Raw genomic sequence first — 20085 nt, forward strand, 5'->3', positions numbered from 1 at the left:
CTTTTTTATCGCAGACCTGTGTTATTAAAAACCCTGGGACTGTGTATTTCATTTTTTTTTATATTTTTCCTTGCTTTTAACCGTTTGACTATTAGTTGTTTAAGAATTAAAAACTGCATTTTATAAAAGAAAAAATTTTCACTTACATTGAAGAACGCGGACTTTTAGAGCCACGATCCCTGCAAAGATAAGCATTTTCAAATTTCATTTCTAAGTATCTTTTTACTATGCGGTTTGTTGCTAAATTATGAATTTAGTAAAATAGCATCCCCAGTAGCTATTTTTCTAATCAATTTATTTAATTATTATTATGTATTAACGGGGTTGACATAATAATGCTCTTTTATTTAGTTAAATTAGTATTTGATATTTCTAATAGTTATAGGAACGGTAATTAAATTAAATACCTTGAAGCAGAGGAACCACTTCTAGATCTGACTTCAGCGTCTTGCTTCCACAAACTAAATGATTGTCTGTCATCCCAAGATAGAACCTCATATTGAGGAGATTTGTACACAATTTTTTGTATATTGCACTGTATCTTTTCCTAAATGTGACCAAAAGAAACCGTTGAAACTATTTTTAAAGTAATTAATCTCTTACTTTTATATTATTAGAATATTTGGTTTCGATCTATTTTAGTTTCAAAATGGATTTAAAAAAGTACCTTTACGGATACAATAAAATCCTTTGTTACAAAGGTCACTATAACATCCTTGCTAGCATTCGGTTTCAAATGACCAATAGTTGGGGTAAATTGCAACAAATCCATGCAAAGAAACTCAAACCTATATGTGTCGTTTTCAGAAAGATTCGTTATTTTAAATTTCTTTTTTTGCAACGTGTTGATAGGGGTATTGGAGAAATCTATTTCGTAATTCCTCATAGGCCAGACTTGTTTGCCAGTTATGCTCATCAAACTAGTGGTTTTTATCCATTCTTTAGATGGAGTTAAACCTTCAAAAACTACCCCGTCTTGGTATGTATCAGCGCATAATAAAATCTAAGAAAAAATTAACTAATGGACATGATACAAAAATAGGAAAATTGGGTAAAACGTACATTAAAGTACAATTCTTAGGCTTAAAAGTCATGACAGTTGTCTTCGTCCGAGGTGTAATGATTATCCTTGAAGTCTACCTTAAGTAGAGAAAAAACTAAAAATTTCAGGGCACAAGATCGGAGGCGTATGGAAAGTGTGAAATCAGTTCAAACTTCAGGATTTGCAGTCTCTTCAGTTGTGCGAGAGGTGTGTGGACGAGGATTACCTCTAAAACACCTCCGAGGTCAAATTTGTCATGTTAGAGGCAACTTAACGCCAATAGTCAAGTTTAAATCGATTCTACACCTTCCTTACTGCCCCGATCTTGCCCCGTGGGATTTTTATTTCTTTCTTTTATTCTAGAGAGTCCTCAAGGATAATTATTACACCTCAGACGATAAGGTGAATGCAACTGTCAAGTGTGGGATTCTTCAAAAGTCGAAAGAACTTTTTAATGGAAAAACTTGTTATACGTTAGCACGTATTACTCTTAACGATAAGTGTGTGTAAAGATACATATATGTATAATGTACCTTTTGCCAAGAAGTCATCAGATTTTGAAAGAATATTTTGGAAATTTAATGAGATTTTGTAAGGGTGGATTTTAAAAATATTTTTATATATTATAAATATATTACCAAGTGGTAAACTAATTTCCTATTATTATTATTATTAAGTTACCACATATTCTTCGTAAGGGTTGTCCACGAGATGGAGTTTAACAAATGCTGCAACATGCCCGCCGTCTTTAGCTTCATATACCGCAACAAATGTAGCAATATCATCGGGGTTTAGGTTTACCAAATTCGTATGTCTACTAGACTCTTTTACTACAACCACGAACAAGGAAGTTACATACAAAATTTAATGTGCTAACGTACATGGACACGTACCATCGTCTCCCCAAACGTTCAAATACTTTACAGTATTTTTCTCTGGTACAAGTGAAAACACTTTCGAATAATCGTCAGTTATCTCAAGTATAACAAAACAAGGGATAATTCCAACATTTTTAAAGGAGAAACGTTGTTCAACAACCTCTCCAACAAGCGAAGGTTCAAAATACAAAAGGTATCTGCTGTTTTCATTAGCAAAAGGAGGGTCTACAATCTTTATTTCGGGGGCAATTCCTTCACCGCAAAGTTCGAGTTCTATAACATTCTTTTGAAGAGGTGCCGAAATTTTGTTGTTAATTTGAAGGGACGATCTAAATTCCTAATTGACAAGTAATCAATTAATATGCTGGAAAATACTCTTAAACATGTCACATACTCCTACACCGTATGGGGTAAATGTTACATTGATGTACCCTACAGAATAAGGACGAACTGTTAACAGTTCAGGATCTACTCCAAATGCAGATTCCATGTCTGCAGTTACCGTTGACGAAACGTATCCGGGTACAGTCCCCCGATTTTCAATGGCAAGTCTAATGGTTACGCTTTTATTCATACAGGACGATTTAAAATGTAATTCGTTATCCTTTTTGGAGTAAATTGTATTTTGTAATAACTAAAAAGTGTTACCATGAATGTATACGTGTGAAATCCGTAAGTAATTATTGAATTTTTCTATTTTTACCGTTAGTCCACATGGAAGATTACCCAAACTTTCCACCATACAAATTTCTGTGAATATGTTTGCGATATTGTCAAAATTAATTTTTGGGGCACACGAGTCAGTTCTTACGATGAAAGGTCTTCCTGCCGAATATTTTGGGTGACTTTCAGATATGAAGAACAAAAACGAATGTTGCTGTAGACCGAGTTCTTTCGGTTTCGAAAATAAATTTATTGTAACCGACTCGTTTGGTTCAACGAAGCCGGTAGCTGAAATGACCGAAAATGGGCCAGAGTCCATTTTTGTTATTTTCATCTTTCTAAAGAAGTTGCGAGAAATTAACATGGTTAAATGGTTCAGAAGCATTAGATAATAAAATGGTACTTTTTCTTATCCGAATCTTTACTACTGGATTTACTTCCTTTCGATTTTGACTTTGAGTCCTTCGATTTGGACTTTGATTCTTTCGATTTGGTCTTTGATGCAGTTGATTTGCTCTTTGCGCCTGTTTTTGATTTTCCTTTTTTGCCCTTTTCTGCTTAAATAAAAAATTGTTTTATGAAAAGGGGACCTTCTTATCTATATGAGGCGCAAGATTATGCCCCCCTTAAGGCGCCAGTGATTAGCAAAATTTCGATAAATTGCTAGATAAAAACTATTTAAAAAAATACACGATAATTATTAATTAACAAAACAACGTAAGCACTCATCTTTTCCTTCGCTTTTCTTTCTTTGGCCAATTCGTCTAAATATTTTCGTAGACTGAGACATTTATAAGAAAATTCAAATTTTCCGATATTCGTTAACGTTACGGTTTGTACTTTATCAGTAGATATGAGTTGATGCCCGAAATCAACTTCGTTTGAAGGACAAAACTCAAATCTAAAAGCATAAACAGTTATTCGTTAATGTGTAAAATAATAACTTTAATTTGCTCTATCACCTTGAAGGTAAAATCTTTGCAGAAACGAGAACTTCGCTTTGTTCAACGACTTTCTTTGAAACTGGATCGGAAAATGTAACTCGGTAAATGGGAACATTTTCGAATTTCGATATTTTGGACGGTTTAAGTACTAATTTCAAATTGGATTTTTTATTAGGAACTATAGAACCAGACAAAGGAAGAATAGTGAACATTTTTCGAATTCTGGCATATCTTTTATTGGGATTTTCTTCCGGTTCTTCTATAGTTTCAATTCTGAAGAAAAAGATGGTTAAGAAATAGTCAATAATTATTGTTAATTCAATTTCATCGTTCAATGCCCACCTAAAATCTACATTATATTTTCCTTTATTAAGTACTTCTAATAATTGAAGGATTTCTACTTGGTATTTAATATCACCGTAATTTATTGTAAAATTGTATAAAAGCGGAACCTCTATTGATTCTGCCAATATAGTAACCCAGCCTTTAAAAAGGGGTTCTTCTAATTTAAAATCTTCATCGAAGACCTGTAAGAGTTGTGAAGTTAAGAAAATTATCTTCTACTTCCGCGAAATTCGATATTTTATACATCTGAATTTCTGAATCAGTAGGTACTGAATAAGTGATAGAGAGAGAAAATACGGAATACGTACTGAACAAGGACAAATGTTAAAGCATGTAATACTAAAAAACTGTGAGGGAACAAGGAAGAATAAGATAAAATGTTAACAAAACACATAGGAGGCTGCAAAACAAATACGCTAGTAAAACTGAAGGAAATAATGTTTGGAATGTAAGTAAAACTGAAGAAAAGTGGCAACAAAATAATTTACATAAAAGTAGAGAAAAAGAGCAGGAAATCAGAAGGTGCTATAGAAGTCAATAAGAAATGGGTGAGCTAGGCTGCTAGGGCACCTTCTCTGATATAAAGTACTAATAGAGCAGAGGTGGACTTAAGGTGACACAAATGGTGTACCCTACATCGGTTTCCCGACTGATGGGGACACACAAGTGACCCCGTATTCCAATTTAAATTTGTATAATATAAAAGCGCGGTAGGGTGTCGTAAGGTGACATATGTTTTGACGAAAAGGATTAATAATTTTGGTTTCGTTTTAACTAATTTTCAAATTTGAAGAAACTTCAAGTAAAAATTGAAAATAGGCGTTATTTAAGAATTTTATAATTTGTCTTTTATACTTTTATAAAAAAGAGCCCCAAAAAGACACGTGCATCGAGCCCCGAATGTCCTAGGTCCGTTACGTACTTAGAAATATATTAAAATCAGAGAGATGAGAAATAGAGTTGTAAGTAATTTCTGAGGAACGCGAAGATTAGCCCAGGATGGGAAGAAGTAAAGATAATGATGATGACGAACAGTTTTGTTACCTGAATTTCTATCGTTTGCTTGGGGATAACTTCAATTTTCAAAGGAGAATATTCCACTTCAATGGCATTTACCGAATTAGGAGGAACCACACCAGCGGTTGTTAAAAAACAGTAATTATCTGGTGTCGAACCGAAATCGGTGATTAACCAATTAACTGGTACTTCCGAATTATTAACCAGTAAAATCGGCAAAATATCGGTCGTGCCCACAACAGTATGAGCAAAATTAAGTTCTTTCGGGCTAATGGCTAATTGCATGTTAGCCTCGAAACATCTGAGTTGTATCGTTTCAATTTTCGGATTGTTCTTAATCGAAATCATCAACTCGTCATAGTTGAGTTGCTGCTTTTTTGAAGGCAACGCTGATATTTTAAGAATACCACTAGTGCCGCTTTCGATAGGCATACATTCTGGTTCAAAAATGAATACTTCACTGTTGAACTTTCGCGAGAAAAGCAAATTGCAAACCAGTGGACAATTGTTTGCAAAAGTGAATGCCGTTTCTCTTTCGAAAAGTCTACAAACAACAAGCAATGTGCATGAAAATTAAATCTTTCATCTTGTCAAATCAAATTAAGTTTTCTTGGTCACTTAATAAGTACTTTAAAATAAGAAAAGTATCGTAAAATGAAGGAATCTTCACAATTGTCCTAAATCATATCACTACATAGTATAAAACAAAGTCGCTTTCCCGCTGTCTGTCCCTATGTATGCCTAAATCTTTAAAACTGTGCAACGGATTTTGACACGGTTTTTTTTAAAAGATTCAAGTGATTCAAGAGGAAGGTTCATATGTATAATACATGCATAATGTAGTACGAAAACACTGATAATTTTAGAGGTTTCTAATGTGATGTCGTAAATAAACACATTTTTTACGCTTACATTGCAAACGTTGGCTGAACCCTACGAGATAGATCAAAATAATGTACTACAGTATTGTACATCTTAAAAGGGTCTACAAAAATGTCCCTGATGGTATATGTCTATCTCTTAGGGATAACCCACAATAACCATTTTTATCCTTTATTTTTTATGAGAATTGATGACTTTTTAGGAAACGATTGTAGGCAATACAGCATTAATTCTTATCCAATTAAGTACGTTAAATACATTGTGCATTTAATATAGATCAATATGGCCCTTTACAGCATGTAATTTAAATGAATATTTTCGATATTACAGATCTAAAATGCAGGGACATAGCGGTTGCGGCGGTACCGGCCGGGAGGCCGGTTTGTATTGTCTAATGACAAAAACACTGTGAATGTTGTATATAAAGACATTCTGTAGTATATTTAGTATGTTCAGGGGGTATCTTTTGAAAATTTCCCCTTTTCGATAATAATCTAAACAAAGCAAAAATATATTTAGTATCAGCATTGCACCCGTGCGAAGCTGGGGCGGGTCACTAGTATTTTATAAATAAAAAACCTATAATTAGTACCTGGGTTGTTCTGGGTCAATAGGCATGGGATTGAGGATGTAACCAAAGTCAAAAACGTTACGTTTTTCATTATAAACGCACGGCCAAAATTTATTTCTTTGGGTACGCAGCCTAACAACCGTCGGAAATACTACTGTTGGAGTCATGTCTATTTCCGGAATGCCACATAGTCCACAACACTCCAGAGTGAACTTTATTGGCCAAGTGGTCAATTCCACTTGAAATTGGTCGCCGTATTCGCCAACAACAGTTGGATAAAAAGTAACTTTGAACTTTATTTCACCGTCGGCTTGTAGAACGTTTCTAACACTTATGCTGGAAACTCTGTCTATTACAGAAATGAAGCCTAGCAAACAGGGAAAGATAGAAGGTAAAATGATTTAAAATTGCTCGTTCGGAAATATACTTTTTGATAAGCATCTTGATCTCGATGATGACTCGGACACTTTGCTATCACTCTCATCTTTCTTTTTTGCAGATTTCTTTTTCCCTTTCTGCGAAGAATTTGAACTTCTTTTGGAACTTGCACTTTTTTCCATGGAGCCACTTGTACTTTGTAAAGTTTCCTCCTGGAGTAATTACCATTTTCAAGTTATTATCAATTCAATAAAAAATATTGAATACCTTATCAAATTCGTTTCCCAGCAAGAAATCTTTCGGAGTGTGCCTAAATCTACTCTCAGATTTCTTGTGTAAGACAGAGAACGTTTTCGTTTCTTCTGGCAATTTCGGTTGTAACGATTCTTCTAATTGCTGAACAGCTTCCTTCACCTGGGGAGTGTGACTGAGAAACTCTACGATGTTTTCTTTAGGAAATTTCTTTGGGTGAACATCATTGAACAACCAAAAGGGCACGCCTAGTTACAATAACGAAGACATCCTCCTTTTAATAGATGCATAGTTTTATACCTATCATCAACTTAGGAATAAGATAGGGAGAAGAGGAATAGTGACGCATACGTAGGTACATGTTGTCAATTAGGGTAGAACAAATCTCCATGGATTTAACTGTAGTGTAAGTATGACAATACAGGGTTTGTCCGGAAAGTAATAGGACTGAGTCAATTAAAAAAAAAATTTGAGCCAATCGTTACAATTCTTTAAAAACTTTCAAAATAGGCTCCTTCTGCGTCGATGCAGCGCTGCCAGCGCGATTTCCAAGCATTGAAGGCGTCACGGAAGGCATTCTCCGGAATAGCATTAAGAGCCGCGGTGCATGCTGCTTGGATCCCCTCGGTCGTCTCAAAATGCTTGCCTTTCATCGGCCTTTTCAGGCGAGCAAACAAAAAAAATCCGGGGGGGCACATCTGGGCTGTAGGGCGGCTGCGGAAGCGTTGGGATGCCTGCCTTGGTCAGGTGGCTGTCCACAAGAAAGGCGGTGTGAGCCGGAGCGTTGTTGTGGTGCAACTTCCAGTCGGCTGCGATGTCTTGTCAGACCCGATTGACCCTTCCACTTCCACGTAAAAGTTGGCGTTGACGGTTTGTTCAAGAGGATCAAATTCATGGTGGACGATGCCTTTCATGTCAAAAAAGACAATGAGCATCGTTTTCACTTTGGATTTGCTCATTCTTCCCTTTTTTGGGCGAGGAGACGCCGGCGTGTGCCACTCGGAAGATTGACTCTTTGTCTCGGGATCTTACTAAAAGATCCATGACTCGTCACCTGTGATTACGTTATTCAAAAATTGGGGGTCACATTCACACATGTTTAAATTTTCGGCTTGCACCACACACAGAAACACGTCGCGCGAAAAAGCCTGTTCTGACTCTCCAGGTGCTCGGAGACAACTCACCAGCTGCTCGTTCGTTAGCTAGGAATGCCCTCTACCGAATCCAGTTGGTGCGCGCACGCTCCGAAGTACAGTCGCGGCGGAAGGAAATCAGTCCTATTACTTTCCGGACAAACCCTGTATTTTGATGTGCTGGGATATTCATTCCACAATGCTAAATTATAAATTTGTTTATAATGACAGTATACTCCATCCCTGTATTATTCCTAGTTATTTTTTAAATACAGAGCAGTTTCAGTAAAAAATGCTGAATTACCGATTTCTCTATGGAGTTGAATTTCTTCTTCAGTTAATTCTTCTAGTTTGATTTCCTTTATATTCACGCTGACCGCAGATGCAGGCGCTTGATCTTTCTTCTGTTTGCCACCTTTTTTCTTGGGAGCTTTAGGCGAGCCTTTCTTTTTTTTCTTGTCTGGCAATGGCTGTGTAGAGATGTTTTTTTTTTAGAAAAAATATTTTCGTAATACCTATAGTTGATTAATAAATAATCTTTTAAGAACCTTTATCAAGCGGCAGTTTCGTCGATCCCAATATTCAGCAATATGTAAAATATCAGACAAATCGGACTCGAATGCATCATAACTGTCTTTAATTTCTTTTTCTTCTGGACTTAAACCTAGCAAATAAACGAACGTAATAACAATAAGTTTTATTGTTTGAAGTGTGTAGATGAACCTTTCTTTTTGCCTTTACTTCCTTTGCTGCTTTTCGAACCTTTCGAACTTTTCTTGGAACTCTTTTTGGATCCAGATTTTGATTTGGATTGTTTTTTGTCTACCTTTTTCTTATCTGCTTTTCCTTTACCTTTTTTAGTTTCCAATTTTTCTCTGAAAGTTATTATTCCGATTTTATAGCCCATAAGAAAATCAATACATTCGGTGCAATATTTTACCTCAACTTTTGCTTTTTCTCTAAGCTTTTCAACTTTCTTAATGGCAAGACTTCCGTGCGATAAAGCTGGAGATCTTCAGGACTCAGCATTTCAATTTCTTCCGGCGTTAGTTGTTTTAATTTTAAAATTTTCTCCTGTTTTTGCTTCTCTTTCATTTCAAGTTCAATTTTCGCTTCCAGATCTGCAAGCGCTTTCATTTGAGCGTAAGTTTGTGAAAGAATCACAAACTGTATGTATCGGTAGTTTTCCACAGCGTTTAAAATAGAGTTGAGGGCGAGTACGGGCTTCCGAATGAAGATGCTTTGAAGACTTTCAATTATCACTCCAGTGGTAAAAGCTTCCAGCCGTAGCTTCAAAAGAGATTGTAAAAAGTCAATGGGAATACCGATGAATGTATCTCGTTTGTCCTTTTTCTTGCTTGCTTTTGAACTACCCTTGGAACTTGCTTTGGATTCAGAAGATTTACTTCCCTTCTTACTTCCCTTCTCACTTTCCTTCTTACTTCCCTTCTTACTTCCCGCTTTACTGTCCGCTTTACTTCCTTTTTTTGGAGGCTTCTTTTTTTGTTTCCCACTTAGCAACAATTCAATTTTTCTTTCCAGTTCATCATATTCGTCTGAGACAATCCGAAAAAATTATTTTACAAAGTGATTTACAAATGGGGTCGTAACCAGTGGCGTAGCTAAGGGGGGGCGGCGGGGGCGGCCCGCCCCGGGTGTCACCCGTTTGGGGTGACACCCCGAGCCCGACTATGACCATCAGTTATAGTTCTTTCTATCTATAAAAAATCGTAAATCTGTGGCAGAGAGCATAACCGCCACTAATAAAATTATCTAGGTAACTATAATATCGTACCACGAGCATACTAAATTTATATTTGGAAAAAAAAACAATGTGCACACTGTCAATCGATTAGGGATTCCCCCAAAATTTAATACCCCGTTCGCGCATAACCAAGTAATGATAGATAAGTAATAGAATGATAAGTAAAGATAGAACATCAAGCAACACAAAATATAAATTTTGAAGACGTGATTTCGGAGTTCGCTAGTGTCAAATCTAGAAGGAAGAAATTTTAATTTTTAACAAACTAAATTTGTTTCACATAATATACAAATATTTGTAATAGGTACTCGTATTTTAATAAAACGTAAATTATTATAAGTTTTTTATTTTAACAGTTTCGATTGAGTTTTGGGGTGACACCTATAAAATCCGCCCCTATGCTAGCTACGCCACTGGTCGTAACTGACCCTTATGGTATACTTTTACTTGAATTGAAGTAGGCATGTGTTATAGCCTTGCAACCACCAACGTTTGTAAAAGAAATAGTAATTTTGATAGGGATCAAATTTAAAAAGATTTAAGAAGAAACAAGCAGGTCCGTAATAAATAAATTGATATACCTTCGTCTTCTCGTCGTACCAAATCGATTTCTGACGCCACTTCACCAAACGCTTTACTGATCAATTCATTAACAGAAATGCCTGCCAAACTGTCGCTGTACAGAATACTTTCAATAAGTAACTTATCGATACTATACACCGGTAAATTCAGCTTTTTCCCTACTGCCCCAGCAGCTTCTGCATTACCTACGATATATACCATGTAACCAATAAAAGGTTTCTTTGCTATACCAGTGTGCAAGTGAAAACGACCATTCGTACCATTAAAATACAATAACTACGCTGATAATTTTACAGACGATGTTTCAAAAATGTTGGATATCACACCACGTCCACCCCTAAAACTTAGGTCACCTGCGACTGATCCCATTGTGAGCAAAGGTGGTAGAAAAATATGTGTGGTAGAGATTCACGACAGTGTCGCAAAAATTCGAGAACTGGAAATTCCAAGAAAATTTAATTGAACATTCTCGGCGCCCTTATGACTTCACCCCGGCGCTCCGGGTAGCCGCGGCGCACATTTTGGGAATGACTGTTCTAGGGGATCTTACTCTCCTCCTAGAAGAAACTGTTAGCGGTGACTTCAGACACTGTGTTCTGATTAAGTCTATCTCAATCTCGTGTCTATTTGGGTCCTACTGGATAAACCGCAAGGTAGAAATTAAAGGTAATCCCCAAGGTACGGAATAGTCCTAAATAGTTATTCATGTTTCTGAAGGTGATCTATTATCCTTTCTTTCCTTTTTCATTGTCCACGAATCATTGATTTAAAAATTGAAATAATCGAATTCTATTTATTTCTCACAACATTTTTGAAACACCACGTACATCTACATGGTTCATATTTATTGATTCGGTATGTTACAACGTACTTGTAGAAGGTGCACCATGGAAAATTAACATAACACCTTCCTTCATATCAGTAGGATCTACTGGTTCCGGAGGATAAGCTTCATTAAATGCTCTTTCAAGAGGATCTTCTGTTATAAATGCATCAATAGAGTTTTCTCGAATTTTCTGTTTTAAGTGAGCTATAATTGGGAATTATGTCTTAAAATTAATGTACAAAAAATCTTTTTTGTTTCTCACTTTTTATCATTGTTTGTAGTTCGTCGAATGTCTTTTCGGATAAAGGATCGACCGAGCGCTTATCGGAAATACTACAGAGCAAAATATAAAAAGAATTAAAAGTCATATCTAACCAAAATATCCTGCCAAAATTGAGTTTAGGACTTCCCAAATTGACCCAACTTTACCTTAAATGGGCCGATAAAGTTCTTCTAGAAGACTTTGCTTCCATTTCAGGTTTAACTGATATTGTTTCAAGCGACGAATGTGCAGTTGCCGATCTCCTCATCATTGATAAAGCTTCTCTTAAACTCTGCAAGACTTTGTAATAAAGTTCGTAGAATCCTGTAGGAAGCCGGGTGCCTGCTTCGGCTGAAGGAATTAATATCCTGTCGGTATTGTAATATTCTACAATCAGATTCCCAACGGCTTCCTCCTCGTCACATAAACTAAAATTATTATTATTTAAACTTTGAACGGTATCCTCCGTTTTGAAGACGCTCACGTATCGAAATCAGTAAAGAAAAATTCTAAAGCAAATGGGGACGGATTTTTTATGGTAAAGAACTTTTCGTATTTAGGCTGATAAGGCGGACACGGTTCAAAAATGGTTTTTTGATCTATTATCTCAATTTTCGGCTCCATTCCAACACCTTTCAACACAATATTTATTTCTTCGGGATTTTGTTGAATTGTGATGACCAAAGTAGCTTGAACCTTGCCTGCCCATTGGGGTTCGAAATAAATGGGCAGTAAACAACCGTCTCCTGGATCCAAGCAACCGCTTGTGTTACCCAAATAGAAGTTTGGTACTTTCCAAAATTGTTCTATCCAATTACCTTTTTTCGGCCGTCCAAGTTTAATTTTCGCGTTCCAAACGCTAGTGACGTAACCTCTAACGTGTGATCAAAATAAGGTACAATTTTTTTTGGATTAACATATTTTAATGTGGGATACCTATTTCTTAAGGCAATAGTTTTCATTAAACACTTTCCGCAGGCTATGTTGCCAAATTGCAAATTAGTATGGTAAACTGCTAGAGACGGAACAACCACCATAGCTTGAACTAGTACCGGAATTCTAAGGCCATACCCCACCTTTAAGAGTGATAATAAGATATATAAACTAGTATTTTAAATATAATTAAAATGAAAAACTCAGGCACATATACACGAAGAGCATTCCGAGGTACCATGATAGTAATTTTTTGAAAGTAACATCACCAAATTATGCCAGTGTTAGTTTTTATATGAGTTTTCTCGAAATTCATTACAAATATTGTTATAAGCGAATGCCGCAGGCGATCGATACAGCCGCGTCTTTAATGCACCCGAAAGCATACATTATACAACGGACTAAATTGACACGGCAATAAGAATTTACGGGAAGTTTTCGGAAATAATCAAAATATTCTATAAGCCTCTCCAAGAAATAGGTTGTAGATATATATGCGCCTGTAGAAATACTTTTTACGAATAAAATTAATTGTACATGTATACTTGCCTCAACACAAAATGATCGAATGATATCATAATTTGGAACTGGAAAGTATTTTAACGTTGGAGAAAATATTATATACAATTGCGTTGTTCTTCCTTCCGGCAAGCTTTCACTTTTAAACTGAATTGTTATGCCAGCTTCTTCTAACTCGCGTTTTTTAGGCAGAAATAAGCGAACATTGGTCTGGCCAGGACCGTAATTGAAAATCGATATCGTTCGATCCACGATTGTTTCACGTATCACATATCCCAGGTCGATCTGGTACGGGGGAACGCGACAATTCTTGAACAATCCAGATTTTATGGGCTTCGATAAAATCGCGGGGTTGTACTGGAGATAATCGTGTAGAATTACACGCTCCACAGCCAAATCCAAATCAAGGACAGATGGATAGAGGTCCTACGGTTTCGAAGAAAAACATATTTTACAGGATAGTCACTGGAAGATATACCTCTGGAAGTAGCTTGTCGTGTTGGGAAACAATTACAACAGATTTTCAATCAAAGTTAAACATAGATAAATAATCTAGGGTAAGAATATTCACTTTTAATTATAGTTTTTCGAATTGCAATATTTAATCATCAATCTCTCCCGTTAGATCTGCTACTACGTTATCATTTTGTACCTGATAAGATATCAAAGACCATCCGTCTTGAATCAATTTCCTTTTAATTGCTTTGGACATCGTGTCGTTTATTTTTATATCCTCCACATATTTGTAAATATTTCCAATTGTCGTTACAGTTTTTAAATATTCGTTTGTAAATGATGCCGCTGCCGAATAAAGAACGATAGGACTAACCAAGTTTAAACTCGACCGAGGAGTGTTTAAAAATATTTGAGGGAAAACACCAAAACCGTGCAATGTTACTATAACAGACGGTTCCAGATTTATCTGAAAATTAAAATTCGAAGAGGACAGCAATTTGAGTAAATGTTCGACACCGGTCCGCCTCCCCCAAACAGGGTGCTTACTTCGAAGACAATTTCTTCTTTAAACTCTCCGGGAATTCCAGGATAATAACTCACTGTTAATTCCATTGAACAACTTGGCTCTATGGTTCCTGAAGGCGGTTGGACATTCAACCACCCCACTTTGTATACGGGAGGGGCAGATGGTGAATTATCTGAGTTAGTGTAATAAATAATATCAATTGTCCCTGTGTTTGTTAGCCAAATGGTTCTTTCGGACACTTCAAAGAATTTCTGTAAAATTGTACTATTTATTTCTTCTTATCGTTTTACCAATATGGTATTTAGTTGAACATATGCACAAGGTCGGTGAGGATCTAGATTTCGAACTCTTTGGTTCTCATCAGCACGTCAGAAAAATCTATTTGCTGACATTAAAAAATGTTCAACGAATAACTACAAACGGCACGGTAAACGTCATGTGCAAAAATTTACTAGTAATTGTACTACGCCGTTTGCAGTTATTCATATTTAGTTCTTACCACTCTTCCAAATTCAATTTTTTTTGTACTAAAACAATACTCAACGACGTCACAGCTACCACTGATAGCAAGTTCTTCGGTTGCTCCGCCTTGTACGTAAAAATTAGCCGTTGCAAAAATGTTAATATTAGTTTTTGGATGAAATGTAACAGTAACGATTGCACTTTCGTAAGGCTCCAAAAATCCACGATTAGGAACAATATCGATTGTTTCATTAATCAAATTCTCTTGTCTGTCCCCTATTTTCTCTTCTTCTAAAGGTAAATACTGAATAGCATCAATGTTAACGTCATCAGAATGAAAATCGGCGACTATCGGATACAACAACGTATGGATTTTGTCAAAATATTCTTCGTTTAATGGTGGCATTTCAATGACGTCCTCGATACAAGTGGGAAAATAAATGACTTCTTTGAGAACCACGTGATAATACTGTGGTAAAATTTCTTTTGCTAAAGAAAATGTCACTCTTTCGATTGGTAAATTATTTAACGTCGACGAATCAACTTCTTGTACCGATTTGTTTTCTGATATTGTTTGCTTAGCGGTTGTTTCTTCTGAAACAACTGAACTTCTCCTGCTGATTGTTTCGTCGATTGTATCCTCTAAGCAAATCTTTTAAACAAATAAACTTTTTGATTCAAAATTTAGGTCTTAAAGGAATCAAATGAAAGTGACTGACCTCCTTACTCTTCTCTTCCCTTTTTAAATCTGCTACAATATTCCATTGCGTCCAATAATTAACTGGCAAGGGACTTACATTTTTCACAAGTATTTCTTGTTTCAAATTTCCATATGATGATAAACATTTGAAAGTAATACTGTTAGTACTCAACGATATATTTGGATAGGCCACGGAGCCAATTAAATGAACTTTGTCCTATAAAAGTATTATTCTTTACGACACGAGAACATTTGTTTATTAATTAATTGATATGTTACAAATAACGGATGATCCACGTATTTGAATTTTAAATCGCCCTCTTTAAAATAGCACCTTCTACCAGTTACAACAGGTTTGAAACCGACCACTACTTCATCCGTTTCTTCATCATCCAAACATATTTTGTAGGACAATTGCGGCTTTGTGTCATTAACAAGCAAATAAAAAGGTTGGGGAACGGTAACATTTATTTCCAGGGGTAACGTGGACAAATTCTTTATAACAATTATTTCTAAAACGAGAAAAAGACGTAGGGAGAACAAGGGGAACTTTATCAAGGGTTTCGGAGCTTTCCAAAATTTTTTTTCTACCGATAGTAATTTGTTTAATCCGTTCAAATTCGGACCGAATTAATTAACAGATGACAACCTTAATCGCCATCTATTTATATATTGATGTAACTTTAAAAATTAGTATTTTATTACCTAGTAAAGAACTCTCAACGCCGTCAGGAGAAACGTGTATATAAAAGTCAATGTTCTTTTTCGATATTTCAAGCACGGGATCTACAAATTTTGCAGTCAAAATGAAACTAATAATGATCTTTTTGTTCTTTTCGTTTTGCAGTATGGCATGACAATAAAAGTCTTCATTTATGGTATCGGGTGTCTTTGAAGATCCTTCCAGTTTTGCTACTATTCCATCTTGAGGATCCAAATCAAAGGCATTGGGTTCAAATTGGAACGCCGACCTAAAATATTACTCTTATCGAAGTTCTTCAAAATAAAATTGGCATCAATTTTACGGTATAATCATATTCGGGAGTTCTTTTAAGTTTTTCAAGAATTTGTTACGGGACCACAATATCTTATGAGATTTGTTTCCTTTATTTGTGAATAGCACATCGAGTGATACTTTTTTATGAGTGAAATGCGTTCCTATATCGAATTCGGGCCATATTTTCGGTTGACAAAGTATCATGGTTCCAACCCCAGTAGCAGAAATAGTCGGAGTTATAACTTCGCCATTTTGTATATCTATACTTAAAGTGTCTTTGTAAGTCTTTGGTATCGTTAAATAGGCCGATATGGTTAAACTAATGGTCGAGTTTGCCGAAATTTCCACTTCAGCAGGATTCACTTCGAATACAGACTTTTTGGATTGCTGAAAGTTTCCGGTAATGTTACCATTGAAAAAAAACGCGTAAAATCAAAGAAAAATCCTCGTACCCTAAATAATATCTAAACATCGCTTTAGTTATACAGGGCAAAGAAGTCAAACATTGAAAAGAAAGATTTTAGCTAATTAATTGATTTGATCGTAACAAACTTTTCATTTTAAGGTACGGAATTCTAAAAAAAGGAAAGGTGGACAAACCATTTGAGCCGAAATAAAAGTTGGCACGGGAGAATCGTTTATCACAAGTAACTCTTGCTGTGCTACTTCTAACAGGGGAATTTTCCCGAAGTTTAAGTTTTCAGGCTCCACTTCCACAACTGGACCCTGACCCAGACAAGTAATCGTACAAATTTCAATGGGATTGTCACCAAACAAAGTTGCCCTACAGCAAGGTTGTAATTAAGAAAATTGTTCTCTTAGATAAGCTTTCTAAAGTCTAAATTATATATATAAGAGCTTTTGAACTTTACACCTGTTGCTTTATTCCTAATAATGTCTTGCTATCATTTGAAACGGTTTAGCGTTGATAGCGTCGACACTTACCAAATTTTGAGTTAATTTGTTTTATACATAAATTAATGCTAGCTAAATATACCAATACGATTGTTTCAAGCTAATAGAAAAAGTTGTGTAGAAATAACGATGACTATGAATGTTTTGTGTGTTATTCTTAAGAAATATACCAAACAAGAAGCTTGTTTTCTCCAATGGTCGTGGTACTGATTGTGAATTCCAAAGTTACTACCGAACTGGGTTTAATAATGGTTCGTGTAATTGAACTTGTACACTCAACATTGCCATCTTCATTCTATAAACAATAAATGATGGATCCTTACTTTTATTGTATAAGGATTGCGAACAATACATTACATTACATTTCGTAATGCATTATCGTTTAATTACTCTTTACTTTCATAATGGAAATGAAAATATACTCCATTTACCATTACTTTTGTAATAGTTAATGAGTAGTGGTAAAATGTACATTAATCATGACTTTTATAATGAGTAATGCAACCAATTAACAGAAACTATAACATCTGTATTGAGTAATCGAAATATTTTTCATTAACTATTAGTTTTGTAATGAATATGTGCCTACATATGCATACCTCAAGTGGTAATAAATAAAAATATCCATAAAGTTCTGACTTATTTTCCAATTGAATTGTTCTTTTGTAAACAATGTTTATAAAACAAAAGGAAATTTTAACTTCTGAAGGAACCACCTCCAAAACGGGGACTTGTGACAAATAGTTTACAAGCAAAAATTTCACGTGATCATTGCTTTTCCACATTCTAACGATCAACTTCATGGTGAAATTACCTCTTTTGTTTGATATAAGAGTTATCTAAAATTATCTGAATGATAACCTTAGTGGCTAATTAAAACTTATTATTTCACTTGCCTTTACTTTATCAACCGACGTGGCATCTACAATTCCCTCTGAGGGTTCTATAATAAAATTTTTTGGGCGCCTTGGTGGCTCCGGCGACTCCATGTCGACCACATCGCAAATACTGAGTGGCTTTTCGAAACCGTCGTCTTCTACTTCCAATTCATATTCAATAGCAATTTTAGCAGTATTAATGAGTTTTAGTTCGCGATGTACGGGATAGCCTTGTGATGATAATTAAACAATTAATACGGTGCAGTTAAAAATTAATACGTAATTTCTCACCAAATGAAACTGTACCAAATTCTATAGAAGATACGTTGAAGTCTAATAGTGGGCAGAATATTTCACCCCTTAAAAAATAACAATTAAGAAGATGAACAGCCCGATTTAGATAAAGATTAAAGATTTCACGGAAGGTTTAGATCTCTCGTTATTCAATAAGTTTTTAATATTAAAAATATTCAATGCAATTAATTAAATAATTTAAATTTTATGAGACTATTTCTTGCACAAAACCTTTGTTTTAAAAATTACCTATTATATTATAACTACTTAATCGTCATCACACACTNAATAGTAGCTTACCAATAGAGAGTATTTCAGCGAATTTTGTGTTATGGTACTGATTGGCTCAAAATGATTACCACGGAGTGACAGTTCCAGTTTGGGAAATAAAAAGAACTGACAGAACCAAATTGGTTCTTCCTCCTTAAAGATCCTCACAATAGCTGCCCTTCACGAGAGTGCGTTTCATTGTGCATAGTCCATGAACTCTACTCCGCTGGAGCAAGATTCTGATGATTCAGCAACAAAATATAACTCTTACATAAATGACTATTCTCTTAAATATTTTGTAGTTTTCTCTTTTTACATTAAGTACCGATGCTCTTACAAAGGCGGGAAATTGCATTTTGAGTGTTATAACAGGTCCAAATTTTATAATAAGTTGGTACCTATAAGGCTGCCTGGCTGTTGTTTGACTTAGGAAATTTCTTACCGACTTTTCGTCTGCAACTACTGTGAGACTTAATTCAGTGGTAGCGAATTGGTCGTCCTAATCAAAGTTATCCAAGAAATTACGTGGTCGTGGACCGCATCATCTTGTAGTCAGAGCTGGTTGAACATTCACATGGACACTGCTCCATGGTGAGCTAATCCTCGCATTTACTTAAAACTAGAATCTCTTACAAAATTACGATGTTTACTTAAGGCCTTAAATAAAGTATTTTTGCGTACTTAATGTGTCTTGTAAAATATAACGTACGCACAGTCGAAATAGAGCACAATACTTTATAATAAAGTATGGGTGGCAACCCTAGCTACAACCTACGCGAAGAGCTCTTCCGCATTGCTACTAAGTTTAAGTAAATAAACTGTTTTTGCGACTTACATTAAAGCCACTGTTAAAATATCTCCCGATTCTTCAATTTTAAACATAACTTCTTCAACAAACTTTCCCTCCTCGTCGCTACTAAACTGCATTATTATCATCTTAACCTGTTTATGCTTTAATTCAATTCGGTTAGGATGGCAGCAAATCCTACCCCCAAAATTAGTAATATGTGGTATCCAAGTGACGGTGCCGTTTATAAACCCTTCAATTTATGTTTGTATCATATAAATTTAATAATAAACAGAAAAGTTCTCACCGAGATTAGTGAATGTGATATCGTATTCGTGGATACGCCGCATATAAATGCGATTGACGTTTAACGATTCAGCACAGAGGACAATATTAGGACCTAGTCCATTACCTTCAAGCATTAGAGGCAACCTAGTGTCTAATCCCAGCACGTCACAAAACGCAACAGTTTTAAACAAATGTTTCTTGTCAGGAAAAAAAAGTGCTGTTAACTCTATCGACGATTTGGGCCAAATTTCTCCTTCCTTTAAACCATTATTCATAAAAAAAGTTTATTATCTGCATTAATTTAAAATGATTCGCTACTAAAAAAACTGATTTGGAATGGACCTTCAAGGTGGACATATAGGGTGTACGTATATATTATTCCTTTAAAATAAAAGGGGCTTTTGGAACATTACTATCACTAGTAATCGAATATATCGATATACCGATAACTATCGATGGTTCAGTTGCTATTATTGTGGGTCTCTTTTTTACGAGTCCGTTGAGATAAATGAGCATATTA

The 20085-nt window shown here is 35.4% G+C and overlaps 1 protein-coding gene across 1 annotated transcript in view; it reads right to left on the reverse strand.

Annotated features, from left to right (window-relative positions):
- The window catches only part of LOC108732993 (hydrocephalus-inducing protein homolog), a 34961-nt gene that overhangs the window by 12370 nt on the left and 2506 nt on the right, over positions 1-20085 (reverse strand). The window contains exons 5-44 of the mRNA XM_025973600.1: positions 19585-19822; positions 19326-19530; positions 18218-18285; positions 17945-18156; positions 17648-17887; positions 17219-17343; positions 16734-16917; positions 16162-16520; positions 15842-16107; positions 15416-15648; positions 15156-15353; positions 14474-15088; positions 13995-14225; positions 13645-13914; positions 13023-13418; positions 12477-12616; positions 12025-12414; positions 11708-11968; positions 11541-11611; positions 11324-11482; positions 10452-10637; positions 9046-9661; positions 8829-8980; positions 8654-8769; positions 8410-8575; positions 6988-7220; positions 6770-6932; positions 6364-6709; positions 4917-5433; positions 3870-4054; positions 3546-3800; positions 3313-3484; positions 2987-3141; positions 2624-2921; positions 2315-2554; positions 1936-2257; positions 1724-1872; positions 668-1003; positions 408-547; positions 147-179 (exon numbers count right to left, since the gene is read on the reverse strand). Of these exons, the coding sequence (XP_025829385.1) occupies positions 147-179; positions 408-547; positions 668-1003; positions 1724-1872; positions 1936-2257; positions 2315-2554; positions 2624-2921; positions 2987-3141; positions 3313-3484; positions 3546-3800; positions 3870-4054; positions 4917-5433; positions 6364-6709; positions 6770-6932; positions 6988-7220; positions 8410-8575; positions 8654-8769; positions 8829-8980; positions 9046-9661; positions 10452-10637; positions 11324-11482; positions 11541-11611; positions 11708-11968; positions 12025-12414; positions 12477-12616; positions 13023-13418; positions 13645-13914; positions 13995-14225; positions 14474-15088; positions 15156-15353; positions 15416-15648; positions 15842-16107; positions 16162-16520; positions 16734-16917; positions 17219-17343; positions 17648-17887; positions 17945-18156; positions 18218-18285; positions 19326-19530; positions 19585-19822 (9641 nt within the window). The remainder of the gene's footprint in view (positions 1-146; positions 180-407; positions 548-667; positions 1004-1723; positions 1873-1935; positions 2258-2314; positions 2555-2623; positions 2922-2986; positions 3142-3312; positions 3485-3545; positions 3801-3869; positions 4055-4916; positions 5434-6363; positions 6710-6769; positions 6933-6987; positions 7221-8409; positions 8576-8653; positions 8770-8828; positions 8981-9045; positions 9662-10451; positions 10638-11323; positions 11483-11540; positions 11612-11707; positions 11969-12024; positions 12415-12476; positions 12617-13022; positions 13419-13644; positions 13915-13994; positions 14226-14473; positions 15089-15155; positions 15354-15415; positions 15649-15841; positions 16108-16161; positions 16521-16733; positions 16918-17218; positions 17344-17647; positions 17888-17944; positions 18157-18217; positions 18286-19325; positions 19531-19584; positions 19823-20085) is intronic.

Source organism: Agrilus planipennis, unplaced genomic scaffold (genome assembly GCF_000699045.2).
Source record: "Agrilus planipennis isolate EAB-ADULT unplaced genomic scaffold, Apla_2.0 scaffold51, whole genome shotgun sequence".
Taxonomy (NCBI): domain Eukaryota; kingdom Metazoa; phylum Arthropoda; class Insecta; order Coleoptera; family Buprestidae; genus Agrilus; species Agrilus planipennis.